At 42.7% G+C, this 14,207-nt stretch overlaps 2 protein-coding genes across 2 annotated transcripts in view; one reads left to right on the forward strand and one right to left on the reverse strand.

Annotated features, from left to right (window-relative positions):
- LOC129500885 (zinc finger protein 345-like) overlaps positions 1-10,543 on the forward strand; it is a 31,793-nt gene extending 21,250 nt beyond the window's left edge. Inside the window, exon 4 of the mRNA XM_055311774.1 lies at positions 5,643-10,543. Within this exon, the coding sequence (XP_055167749.1) occupies positions 5,643-7,960 (2,318 nt within the window). The 3' untranslated portion in view covers positions 7,961-10,543. The remainder of the gene's footprint in view (positions 1-5,642) is intronic.
- Positions 3,444-4,263, reverse strand: LOC129500901 (endoplasmic reticulum resident protein 29-like). Its single transcript, XM_055311804.1, is given in 2 exon segments — positions 3,444-4,181; positions 4,183-4,263. Coding segments are annotated over 2 exon segments (783 nt in total). The 5' UTR covers positions 4,228-4,263.
- Positions 10,544-14,207: the final 3,664 nt, after the last annotated feature.

Consider the following 14,207-nt stretch of genomic DNA (forward strand, 5'->3'; position numbering starts at 1 on the left):
TTTATTTCTTCATGAGAAACACAGAGGCAGAGACGTAGGCAGAGGGAGAAACAGGCTTCCTGTGGGGAGCCTGATGCGGGATTCGATCCCAGGACCCTGGGACCACAACCTGAGATGAAGGCAGATGCCCAACCACTGGGCCACCCAGGTGTCCTGAGTATTTTACTCTTTTTGGTACTACTTTAAGTGGGATTGTTTTCTCAATTTGTTTTCGGAGAGCTTTATTTTAGTGTATATAAATGCAGCTTAGTTTTGTATATTGATTTTTTTTTTTTAATCCTGCAACTATACTGAATTCATTTATTCTAACAGTGTTCTGGTAGATTCTTTAGTTTTCTATATGTAAGATTATGTCACTGGAAAAAGACAGTTTTACTTCTTCCATTCTGATTTGGATGCCTTTTATCTCTTTTTCTTCTTTTTTAAAAAAATATTTATTTGAGAGGGGGAGCAAGAGTACAAGTGAGGATGAGCAGGGGTGAAGGGAGGTAGAGGGTGAAGCAGATTTTCCACTGAGCAGGGAGCTGGACATGAGGCTTAGTCCTAGGACCCTGGGATCATGACACGAGCGAAAGGTAGATACTTAACTAAGCCCACCCAGGTGCCTTTCTTTTTCTTACTCAGGGCTAGGACTTTCAGTATTATGTTGAATAAAAGTGAAGAGAGTGGGCACCTTGTCTTGTTCCTGATGCTGGGGGTGGGGAGGTTTGGGAGGGATCTCTTAGATTTTGATTATTGAATATGATGTTAGCTGTGGGCGTGTCAGATATGTTGAGGTTCTTTGCTTATTTGGTGGCTCAGTCTGTTAAGCATTTGTCTCTGGCTCGGGTCGTGATTCCAGGATCCTGGGATCTAATCCCACATTGAGCTCCCTGCTCCATGGGGAGCCTGCTTCTTCCTCTGTCTCTGCCTCTCTCTCTCTCTCTCTCTCTCTCTCTCTTTTTTCCTATTTCAAATGATCTCTTTATTTGGCATCCCATCTCTCTGTCTCTCATGAATAAATAAAATATTAAATATGTATCTGATTTGTTGATGATTTTCATTATAAAAGGATATTGAATTTTGCCAGGTGCTTTTTCTACATTTGTTGATATGGCTATATGATTTTTACCCTTTAAACCATTATTTACTTAAGGTGGTGTATCATGTTTTGATTTGCACATGTCGAACTCTCCTTGGATCTCAGGGATAAGTCCTGATTATTGTAGTATATGTTGTGTAATGTGCTTTTGGATTTGATTTGCAAGAGTTTTGCATTTATGTTCATCAGAGATATTAGCCTAATTTTCTTCTTTTGTGTTGTCTTAAAATGGCTTTGATATCAGGCCTTATAAAATGAGTTTAGAAGTGTTCCCTCTTCAGTTTTGTTGTTGTTGTTGTTGTTGTTGTTGTTGTTGTTTTTTGAGAACTTTAAGAAGGATGGTGGGGAACCTGGGCGGGTCGGTTGGTTGAGCATACGACTGTTGATTACAACTCCGGTCATGATCTCAGGGTCATGAGATTGAGTTTGGTGTCAGGCTCCATGCTCCAGTGGAGAGTCTGCCTGATATTCTCTGTTGCCCTCTCCCTCTGTCCCTCTTCCTGCTCATGCTTTCTTTCTCTCTCTAAAATAAATAGATATTTAGGATCCCTGGGTGGCTCAGTGGTTTAGCACCTGCCTTCAGCTTAGGGCGTGATCCTGGAGTCCCGGGATCGAGTCCTACATCATGCTCCCTGCATGTGTCTCTGCCCCTCTCTCTCACTCTCACTCTCGCTGTGTGTGTCTCTTATTAATAAATAAATAAAATCTTTAAAAAAATAAATAGATTTTTTTTTTTTTTAAAAGATGGTGTTAATTCTTTAAATACGTAGTAGAGGGATCCCTGGGTGGCGCAGCGGTTTGGTGCCTGCCTTTGGCCCAGGGCGTGATCCTGGAGACCGGGGATCGAATCCCACATCGGGCTCCCAGTGCATGGAGCCTGCTTCTCCCTCTGCCTATGTCTCTGCCTCTCTCTCTCTCTGTGACTATCATAAACAAACAAACAAACAAATAAATAAATAAATAAGTAAGTAAGTAAGTAGTAGAATTCTCCATGGTTCTGTTTGTTTGGTCCTGGGCTTTTCTTTTTTTTTTTTTTATAAACTTTTTTTTAATTTTTATTTATTTATGATAGTCACACAGGGAGAGAGAGAGAGAGGCAGAGACACAGGCAGAGGGAGAAGCAGGCTCCATGCACTGGGAGCCTGACGTGGGATTCGATCCTGGGTCTCCAGGATTGCGCCCTGGGCCAAAGGCAGGCGCCAAACCGCTGCGCCACCCAGGGATCCCCCATTTTTTTTTTTTTAAATTTATTTATTTATTCATTCAGAGAGCGCGAGAGAGAGGCAGAGACACAGGCAGAGGGAGAAGCAGGCTCCACGCAGGAAGCCTGATGTGGGAATTGATCCCGGGTCTCCAGGATCACACCCCGGGCTGCAGGCGGCACTAAACCGCTGCGCCACCAGGGCTACCCCTGGGCTTTTCTTTGTTAGGAGATTTCTCCTACCAATTACGAGTCTATTCACGTTTTCTATTTCTTCATTATTTAGTATTGGCATGTTGTATGTTTCTTTCTTTTGAGAGGGAGGTGGGGGTTTGGCAGGTTGTATGTTTCTGTGAATTTATCCATTTCTTTTAGGTTATCCAATTTGTTGGCATGTAATTGTTCATTGTGGTCTCTTGATTGTATTCCTGCAGTATCAATTGTGATGTTTCCTCTTCATTTCTGATTTTGAGTCTTTTCTCTTTTATTCTTAGTCTAACTAAAGGTTGTCAATTTGTTTATATTCTTCAAAACCCAACTCTTAGTTTCATGGGTCTTTTCTTTCTTTCTTTCTTTCTTTCTTTCTTTCTTTCTTTCTTTCTTTCTTTCTTTCTTTCTTTTTTTTTTAAGATTTATTCATGAGAGACACACAGAGAGAGAGAGAGAGAGAGACATAGGTTGAGGGAGTCAGACTCCTCACAGGTAGCCTGATGCAGGACTTGATCCCAGGACCCCAGGATCATGACCTGTACCAAAGGGAGGTGCCCAACCACTGAGCCACCTAGGTGCTCCTTCTATTGTTTGTCTAGTGTTATTTCTTTTCTTTCTTTTTTTTTTTTTTAACCAAAACACAGAAACTTTAATTGGGTCATAATAACACCTGTCAAGGACCTGGGCAGTACACTCTTCTTTATAGCACCAATTCCTTCTGAGGGGGGGATTTCACAAGCCATCTGGTAAGTGCTCTGTTTATACACCAGACTGGCGCTAGTAATGTCCTAAACATGGTCACATCAGCGTCAATGTCCAGGTATGCTCAGATTTCCAGCTTAGTACCCCTTTAACCACCACTCTCTTGTATCCCAGGAGGGTCTCTCACAGCCAACAGATTAACTCTCCCCTCTCCCCACTCCCAAACCCTGGAAAACCTGGAGTGCCTTTTTACAGCTCCTCCTTCTCGACCCCCTTCTTCTGGAAAGCAGTCAAGATATTTAAGCTCTTCTGGAGCTCTTTCTTCTTCCCATCACTCATCTTGTTCTTCTCAATCAACTTGGTGATCCGGGTCATTTCTGATACTGGGAAGTCCTCCCCTTGGTCTGAGACCTTTCCCATGATCTTTAGATATTGCTCAGCCCACTTCTCCGTGTCCTTCACACTGGCGAGGTTGTGCTGCCCCTGCTTTAAGAGCGCCTGGCGGGCCTCCACACCTGAGGCCCTGATGAACTCCCCAGCAAGGGCATCATATGCAGGCAGGCAACCAGGCATACCCAGGTAGACTCCTTGCCCCTTTAGCCAGCGCTGGATGGCTCCAACCTTAACCACCCCACTATACAGAACTGGGTTCTCAAAGTCCCCATCCCGAAATAGGTAGAAGACTGGGTAGTTCTCTTTGTCCAGCTTGTATTTGTCACTCAGCTCCATATTCAGCTTATCACCATAATCTGAGATCCCCACCTCTGCCACCAAGAGATCATCGCTGGAGGCCGAGTTTTCAGCCAGTTGCTTGAACTCATCCTGTTTCTCACCGTAGGGGTACTGGGTGTCGAACTTCACCAAGACGAACTTGCTTTTGGGAATGACCTTGTAGAAAGTGACTGTGTCCAGGGGCAGGGCGCCCTTGGTGTGCAGGCCACTGCCGCCATGCGGAGCGGAGAGGAGCAGGAGGAACAGGAGAAGGGGGGAACAGTGGGGACAGAGAAGCCGCGCGGGGCATGCCGGCAGCCATAACGCCGGATTCTGGCAGTGAAAGCTCGGAAGGCTGTAGTGGAGACAACGCGGAGAGGGGTGTCACGTGACTCTCTAGTGTCTATTTCATTTATTTCTGCTCTGGTGTTTGTTATTTTCTTCTTTTTGCTTTGACCTTCGTTTTTTTTTTTTTTTCTCATACATTGAGATATTAAGTTGTTTTGAGATTTCTCTTTTTTCTTAATGTAGACGTTTATTACTATAAGCTTCCCTCTTATAACTGATTTTCTTGCCTCTTATAAATTTTCATGTGTTATGTTTCTATTTTTCTATTTTCATTTGTCTACATATATTTTTTAATTTCTTCTTTGACCCATTGTTCAGAATGTTGTTTAAATTCCACATGTTTGTGATATTTTACAGCCTTCCTTTTGTTAATGACTTCTAGTTTCATATGTTGTAGTTGGAAAAGAAATTTGATATAATTTCAGTCTTCTTAAATGTTAAAAATTGTTTCATGGGGGATCCCTGGGTGGCGCAGCAGTTTAGCGCCTGCCTTTGGCCCAGGGCGCGATCCTGGAGACCCGGGATCGAATCCCACGTCGGGCTCCTGGTGCATGGAGCCTGCTTCTCCCTCTGCCTATGTCTCTGCCTCTCTCTCTCTCTCTCTCACTGTGTGCCTACATAAATAAATAAAATTAAAAAAAAAATTGTTTCATGACCTAACAGGTAAGAGTCCTAGAGAATCTTCTATGTGTAATTGAAAAGAATGTATATTCTGCTACAGCTGAAAGGCATCTGTTTTATGTCTATTAGATGCCTTTGGTATTAAGTGCAGTTCAAATCCAACATTTCCTTACTGATTTTTTGTCTGAATCATCCGTCTATTGTTGCTACTGAGTTGTTGAAGTCCTCTACTGTTACTGCATTGTTGTCTATTTCTGAATTCTGATCTGTTAATATTTGCTTAATAGGTGCTTGGATATTTGGTACATATATACTTATTATATCCTCTTGATGAATTTACTTCTTTATCATTCTGAAATGTCCTTTTTTGTCTCTTGTGATAGTTTTTGACTTTTTTTATTTTAAATTTTTCTTATTATTTTTAAGATTTTATTTATTTATTCATGAGAGGCAGAGACAGACAGAGGGAGAAGCAGACTCCATGCAGGGAGCCCGATGTGGGACTCAATCCTGGGACCACGGGATCATGCCCTGAGCTAAAGGCAGACGCTCAACCACTGAGCCACCCAGGCGTCCCAGTTTTTTACTTTAAAGTATACTTTTTTTTTTTTTAAAGTCTACTTTGACATAAGAATAGTTACCGTGTTTGTCTTTGGTTTCCTTTTTTTTTTTTTTTTTTTTTTTTGGTTTTCATTTATATATTCATAATTGGGTTGCCCTCTTCCGGTAAAGTCAATGTGTTCTTCACAAGTGTTTCTTTGTATTTAGGTTGCTGCTGTGGAGTAGAGGATGCAGAGGCACTCTTTGAACAAAGCATTTCTGTAGGTGTGTCACAGCCCTGGACTCAGAAGGAACCTCGGTCTCCCCAGAAGACCCACCCCTGTGAGATGTGTAGTTCAGTCTTGAGAAATATTTTCCACTTGGTTGGGCACCAGGGAAAACAAAAGAATCAGAAATTTTTCAAATATGGGACATGTGTGAAACAAATTTATTCCAGTGCAGACCTTCAGCAGCATGAGAAGCAGCAGGTGGGAGAAAAACCCTTTGTAAGCAGTGTGGACAGGGCATCATTTGTGAAGAGCAGCAATTTCCATGATTCAGGAAAGTCCTTCACCTGTGAGGTAGTTGAAGAGGACCTCTTGGCCCCCTCAGAACATTTCCAACACCAGTCCACTCATACTGGGGAGAATAAAATCACTGAGTCTGGGGTGACTTCTCAAAGCTTAAAACATCATAACACCTGGGAAGAATGCAGGAAACCCTTTGGTCCCAAACACACACTTGGTCAGGACAAGGGTGTCCACACTGGAAGACAGTGTTTTGTGTGCCCTGAATGTGGAAAAACATTCAGGTACAAGTCCTCACTTATAATTCATCAGAGGGTCCACAATGGTGATAGGCTTCATGTGTGTAGTGACTGTGGAAAATCCTTTAGGGGAAGCTCAACCCTTAGTCAACATCGAAGAATTCATACTGGGCCAAGGCAGTACAAATGCAGCAAATGTGGGAAATCCTTTAGCCAAAAATTTGTCCTCATTTATCCTCAGAGAAATCACACTGAAGAAAATTGTTATGTGTGCCGTATATGTGCTCAGTCTTTTAGCCAGAACTCCATCCTTATTCGACAACGTACAATTCACACTGGAGAAGTGAGTTATGAGTGTACTGAATGTGAGAAATCTTTTAGACGAAAATCTGATCTTATTGAACATTGGAGAGTACATACAGGAGAAAGGCCTTATGAATGTAGTGAATGTGGAAAATCTTTTACTTCTAGCTCTGCACTCCGTTATCATCAGAGAATTCACACTGGAGAAAAACCTTATAAGTGTAGTGAATGTGGGAAGTCTTTTACGTCTAGTTCTGGCCTCCGTTATCATCAAAGAATTCATACAGGAGAGAGACCATATGAGTGTAATGATTGTGGGAAATCTTTTACCCAAATAAATCACCTCATCATACACCGAAGAGTTCATACTGGAGAAAGGCCTTATGAATGTAGTGAATGTGGAAAATCTTTTAGCCACAAATCTTACCTCTCTCAACACCAGAGAGTTCACACCGGAGAAAGGCCCTATGAATGTAGTGAATGTGGAAAATCTTTTACCTCTGGCTCTGCCCTCTGTTATCATCAGAGAGTTCACACTGGAGAAAAACCTTATGAGTGTAGTGAATGTGGGAAATCTTTTACCAATGGACCAATACTTATTCGACACCGTAGAGTTCACACAGGAGAAAGACCTTATGAGTGCAGTGAATGTGGAAAATCCTTTACCCAAAGAAATCACCTCAATATACACCAGAGAGTTCACACAGGAGAAAGGCCTTATGAGTGCAATGAATGTGGAAAATCATTTACGTCTGGCTCTGCCCTCCGTTATCATCAGAAGGTTCACATTGGAGAAAGACCTTACGAGTGCAGAGAATGTGAGAAGTCTTTTACTTCTACCTCTGCCCTCCGTTGTCATCAGAGAGTTCACACAGGAGAAAGGCCTTTTGACTGCAGTGAATGTGGGAAATCTTTTAGGGATAGTTCCCAGTTGAATCAACACCAGAGAGTTCACACTGGAGAAAAGCCTTATGAGTGTAGTGATTGTGGGAGATCATTTAGTCAAAATTCATACCTCTCTAAACACCGGAGAGTTCACACTGGAGAAAGGCCTTATGAGTGCAGTGAATGTGGGAAATCTTTTACTTCTGTCTCTGCCCTTGGTTATCATCAGAGAGTTCACACTGGAGAAAGGCCTTACGAGTGTAGTGAATGTGGGAAATCTTTTACCAATAGCTCCATACTGATTCGACATCGCAGAGTTCACACAGGAGAAAGGCCTCATGAGTGCAGTGAATGTGGAAAATCCTTTACCCAAAGAATTCATCTCATTATTCACCGGAGAGTTCACACAGGAGAAAGGCCTTTTGAATGCAATGAGTGTGGGAAATCTTTTACCTCTCGTTCCACCCTACATTATCATCAAAGAGTTCACACAGGAGAGAGGCCTTATGACTGCAGTGAATGTGGGAAATCTTTTAGTCGAAAATCTAATCTTTCTCAGCATCGGAGAGTTCACACTGGAGAAAGGCCTTAGATGCATAGGAATGTAGTTTCCTTGTTCAGAGTAATGATACCAGAGGAAACTCTGTGAGGCACCATTTGTCTGAATTCAATCTACTATATCCAAATGCCAATAGTAAGGAGATTTCCCTTAAGTTTCAGTTATGTGGGAAGCAGTGTGGCTATGTTGCATTTTCTAAACTGCCTAGGGCTCTTTCCAGATTTACATTACTGCCAGTCTTTGGCCAAAGCAATGTACTTCTACCACTTGGCATGTCTCCACAACATGCATCAGTCATCACCCCATTGTGCTCAGGGAAGATGACCTCTGCTCTCATTGGTTGAAGGAAATTAGGAGTAACCTGAGTCCTTAGGGGGACCCACATTTCCTTTTTTCTGACTAACTGGCATGGACCTGACCCATACTGTCCTAGAGAACCTCCATATTGTCCTAGGACCACCGTTTGCAGGGACATGGTCTCCAGAGATATGTGTGATTAATTTTCCAGCTTCCAAGTCACTAATTCAAAAACTGCTAGCCCCTATTGGTTTGGTTTGTACAGTAACAAGTCCTTATTGTTTAAGTCCTCTTTAATTTTGGGTGTTCTCTTTACCATGTATGTGGTTTATTAAACATTTTGAGGTCTATAAGCATGCAGGAGTAAACAACTTTCATTGGGGAGGAGGGTCTCAAACTTTCTGTGTATCTCAAGGTGTCAATATGGTGGCAGAAATTAGCTTACCAGTTTTTGCTAAATTTGTATTCCCCATGGCTTCCTAGGGAAAACTGCAGGGTTTTCTGGTCCTGATTTGAGACCGGATGCAATGAGTTTTGGGAGTCTCCAAGGTCACCCCCAGGAGATCAGGTGTGAGAACCTCAGTTCCTTCTAGGAGCAGCATGAAAGTTTTTCCCTTGTTCACAGAGGATATCATAGAGGATGCCAGCACTGTTGAGGGGAACTTCTTCCCCAGGTCCTGCAAAAAGCCATATGCCCTGATGTCCACATTTCTGTAGGTGGTGGTCACTGGTTTTAAGGCCATAAGGGTCAGGGGGAAACCAGAACTACTGCAGAAACACTGGCTTAATAGTGGAGGGGACTACAGCCAATTATATGGAATGTGCCTCTTCTAAAAGTGCACGCAGAAATACTTCTGCAGTGAGGACTGCTGAGCTGGTGTGTGCACAAATCTGTGGACCTCCAGGTATATCTATTTTGTGTAGCTTATGTCTTCATTGGAAAGAATTGAAAGGTATTTTGGATTCCTGTAGCCTAGTGATGTTCACCTCAAGACCATTGCTGCACAGGGAGGAAAACAGATCGAGAAAGCAGGGATCTGTAGACCAGGGATGCGGCTTTCGTGACCCGGTCAGCAGTCTTTTTGGCTGTAGTGGAAAGTCTTTGATTGCTATATTTTCTTTCACTGAGCAAAACTGGCCTCCACAAGGCAAGAATGTGCGGTGAATGTAGGGCTGCAAAACCTATTTTCCAAAAAGAGTTGGACAGATTTTTAATCTTGAATCATTTTTTAAAGCTTTATTAAAGTATAATTTACATGTAATAAATTGTACATATTGGAAATGTAGTCTTCATAAGTTTTGACGTACTGATGACCCTGAAACATCATAGTCATGATAGTGAGCATATGTGTCATTGCATATTTACCTCATGTTCTTAGTAATTTCTCTCCCTGTCTTCCCAGTCCTCTGAGTCACCATTGACTTACTTTCCATTGTAATAGAAAACTCTTATTTTCTATGATTTATATAATAGGAGTCTGAATTATTTCCTTCCTGTTTTTATGTTGCATAAATAATTGTAGAATCATCAGTGATATATAAGTAGCTTGTTTTGTGTTTGGTGGTTTGTGGTTTTTTGTTTTTTTTTTTTTTTTTTTTTTTTTTTGCTGAGAAATATTCTTGTTTTTGAGTATAACACTATTAGTTTACCCATTAATTTGTTTATGGACATTTGGGTATTTCTAATTTTTGCCAATGGAAAATAAGGATACAAACATTTGTGTGTAATTATTTATATGGACATGTGTTTCACTTAATCTTTTGTCAATAACTCAGTGGAAGGTCTGAGTCATAGAGTAGATCAGTGTTTAACTTAAATTAGTAAATTGTGATCTAAACGATTATACCTTTTTGCATTCTCACCAGCAGTGTATGAGAGTTGCATTTCCTGCATATCTTAGTGAGTGGTTTAGTTTGATCAGTTGTTCTTAATTTTTACCCTTTTTATAAATGTGTAGTGCTGTCTTAGTGTTTGAACTGCATTTCTATAAGGAGTCACCGTGACTATTTCAGATGTGCATTTGCTATCTATATTTTTGCTAAAATGTCTGTTCATATTTTCTGCCTATTCTATGAATTGTGAGTATTCTTTTACAAAGGAATGTGAAAGATATGTTGGAATTTCACTCATTTTGTGACTTTTTAACTTTTTGGAGTCATTTTTAATACTGGAAGTGTATGTTCTCATTGTTTTCAGTTTTTTTATGCTATGTATAACGTAATGGACATATATATATACTTTTAATTTTAATCTACATTATTGACATTTTTGCTTTTAAAGTCCAGACATTTAAAAATACAATAAACCGTTGCTTTGTAGTGTTCACCCATTTTCCTGGTCTATCATTATGGAGGTTAGTGGGTTGGAGCAGGACTCTGGGGGCACCAGATAGACTCAAGATGGAGAAAGTGTTTTTGGAGTCCCAAACCCCAACAGAGACAGAAATAAAATACTGATCAGGATCTTCAAGCCCTGGGTCCAGGCGCACCCTGGGCTTGAATACCAGATCCCCAGGACACACGCGCAAACTACCCACCCTCGGTGGGCCTCAGGTTCCGCCTGTGTAAAACGCATGTAAGGGATAGTGTTTGGAGGTCAAGAGCTCTGAGGTACCACTTCGCTGTGCAATGGCTGCACCTGTGGCCTCTCTAGGCCTGAGCAGCTTCAGTCTCTGCAATGACGTGCCTGGGCCAAGCAATCTATTTCCCCAGTGCCCCAAAGGCCTTCTACCCCTGAGTGTATTTGAGAAAGAAATGGTGCTTCTTTAAACCTGCTGACCCACCCATTGGGGAGGCAGGGCTTCTCCACCAGGGAATCGGAACAACTTGCTATTGTTCCCTAAGTCTTAGCTCCCTGATTCCGAGGTGATGATGGTGCTTACACTGGCCCCCGTGAGGGTTACAAGGACTTGCACTCTGAGCACTTACTGGTGTCAGGACTCGAGGGTATGTGTTGTGAGCATCTCCTCTCATTCTCACAGCAACCTGAGAAGGTGGGAATAGGAATGATTATTTATTGTATTTCTAGGGAAGTCCAGGGTCAGAAAGATGAAGTTGGCTCCCCAAGGCCATACAAGAGACAGGCAATAGATTCCAGTAACCAGACTCAAACCTGAATGATTAGCTCCAGACCTGGGTGTTTAATCCTGTTAGCATAGCTCATGAAGCCCTCAGCCCAGGGAAGACGGAGGGCAAGGACCAAGGAGGCACTGCTGCTGTTGTTCTCTGTGGAATTACCATCATGAGCATATTCCCCACTTGCCCTCTGCCCACACAGTCCTTATGGGGAAGCCATGTTCATCTGCAGTGGCCTCCCCTGGGGGAGGGCTGTTCTCTTGGCCACAGCATTATGTACAGTGGCTGTGCCAGCCTCCTCCTTGAGCCCAGCACAGAGACCAAACCTCAAGACACCTTCGTGATTCAGGGTTCCATCTCTGCGTCATTTATCAGCAAAGGAGTGACAGCTCTGACCCCCACCCACCAACCCAAAGATCAATAGGATGTCTTAGGTTTAGTTTTTCAGGTGTTTATGACTTTAGCTCTGGTGAGCTGTACACAACCCAAAGGATCCGGTAAGTGGAAGTGATGCTGGAGACCTTTGGGTTCCTGGTCTCACTTAGGTAAGGGCTCACCTATCCCAACGGGCATCTCTCTCCCTTGCTCCATCTCTGCTTTTTCCATAGGAGGCAGCACCGAGCTCTGGAAAGAACCAGAGGGGTAGCCAAATGAGTGAGGTCCCAATGCAGTCTATCTTTCTATAGCTGTGTGACCTTGACACACACTTGGTCCAGTAAAGAACTGGGCAGCAGCTTCTGAGGTTCCACCATCAGTAACTTGCTTGCGCCTCAGAGCCTACAACACTGACATATAGAAGATGGAGGTCAAGGCTGTAATAGCAAAACATCATTCCACAATGGCAGCAAGACAATACCCGGGGTAAAGTTGGAGATTATAAAGTCAACAAATATTGGCTGTCACTTGCCTTAGATAAGGTTTGGGAAATCAGAAGTGCACAAGGGATACTGCAAGGGGTAGTGGAACCAAGGATAGAATCAAGCAGCAGAAGACTCATGCCCTCTCTGGGCCATGCTGCTTGCTTGCTGTGTGACTGCAAGTAACTTACTTAGCCCCTCTAAACTTTGCTTCCTCATCTGCCTGGTGGAGATTATGCCTCTGCCCCCACCTACCTCACATGGCCATTATGAGGAAGTGAATATGATGGTTGCAAAAGTTCCAAACCAGTATTAGTTATTCTTTTTTGCTACAACTTTGGTTTTAAGATCTGGTACTTGACCTGAAGGAGTTCACAATCTCTTGTAAAAGACAAAGCATTTGCAGCAAGGAGAAAGCACAGAAGTCAAATCACTATGTTATACACCTGATATTAAGGTAACATTGTATGTCAACTATACTCAGATTTTAAAAATTGAAAAGAAGGAAAGGAAGGACAGAATAGAGAGGAAGGAAGCAAGGGAGGGTGAGAGGGAAGCAGGGAGGGAGGAAGGAAGACAGACAGACACAGCACAGTCTCAGTGCCAGAGAAATGACATTGATAGTGGGTCCAACAGTTGCAGTCTGGGCCAGCTAGGTGATCCGGGTGGCTTAATGCATAACCTAACTGTAGTTTCAATCCCTGGAGGGATGTTACTTTTAACAAACCAAACAGGAATTTTCTGGCCAGCACTAGGAATTAATCCCCTGATAGGCCCCTGTATTTCCCCTTAGAAGGGCAAGCTTTCCTAAAACAATGCATTCCTTGCTAATAAATTTCCATTTTCTGCACCATCTCTGCCTTTAAAAACTTTCCATTTTGTATATCTCCGGAGCTGCCCTCTACTTCCTAGATGGAATGCTGCCTCATTCATAAATCTTTAATAAAGCCAATTAGATCTTCAAATTTACTTGGTCAAAATTTTTAAACAGTTTTAACCCTATCAATATCTATTTTATTTTTAAGATTTTATGTATTTATTCATGAGAGACACAGAGGCAGAGAGAGAAGCAGGCTCCCTGCGGGGCCTGGGATCACAACCTGAGCCAAAGGCAGATCTCAAACACTGAGTCACCCAGGTGCCCCAATACCACTTTAAATAATAATCCTGGGGGATCCCTGGGTGGCGCAGCGGTTTGGCGCCTGCCTTTGGCCCAAGGCGCGATCCTGGAGACCCAGGATCGAATCCTACGTCGGGCTCCCGGTGCATGGAGCCTGCTTCTCTCTCTGCCTGTGTCTCTGCCTCTCTCTCTCTGTGTGACTATCATAAATAAATAAAGAAAAAAATATTTTAAAATAATAATCCTGGGCAGCCCGGGTGGCTCAGGGCAGCCTGGGTGGCTCAGCGGTTTAGCAGCGCCTTCCACCCAGGGTGTGATCCTGGAGACCCGGGATGAGTCCCACGTCGGGCTCCCTGCATGGAGCCTGCTTCTCCCTCTGCCTCTCTCTCTGTCTCTATGTGTGTCTCTCATGAATAAATAAAGTCTTTAAAAAATTAAAAAAATAATCCTTTTTTGTTCCATTCCTATCAATATTTGTTTTGTTCACTTTATTCCTTAATAACTGTTTAAAAATTTCTGCCCTGCTAAAACCAGTCTACTGATTCTGTCTTCTGCTTTTTCCTACTCTTGTTAATTAATGTAATGTTTTTGTTATCGATAAGACCCAAGAGGAAAAGCTGAAACAGCATTTTGATAAGGCTTCCTGACTTGTGCTTTGGTTTTAACAGTAAGTCTGTATGGGGTGCCCATATGAAAGGAGTCCCTTAAGCACAGCATTTACCATGACCTAGGCAACAGGCATAATTCAGTGTGTGAGTATCCCAAAGTCAGGCCCACATGGCTTGCATACCAAGTGTATCAGCTGCTTCACCTGGGTTGCTCCACTTGGCATTCATAGGAGGAAACAGACCCCTTCTCAGGACTAACACACCTTTCAGTGACTTATTCTGGTCCATCAGTTGGCTTTGCCCTAAGGAATACCTTCTGTGTC

Source organism: Nyctereutes procyonoides, unplaced genomic scaffold (assembly GCF_905146905.1).
Source record: "Nyctereutes procyonoides isolate TBG_1078 unplaced genomic scaffold, NYPRO_anot_genome, whole genome shotgun sequence".
NCBI classification, from domain to species: domain Eukaryota; kingdom Metazoa; phylum Chordata; class Mammalia; order Carnivora; family Canidae; genus Nyctereutes; species Nyctereutes procyonoides.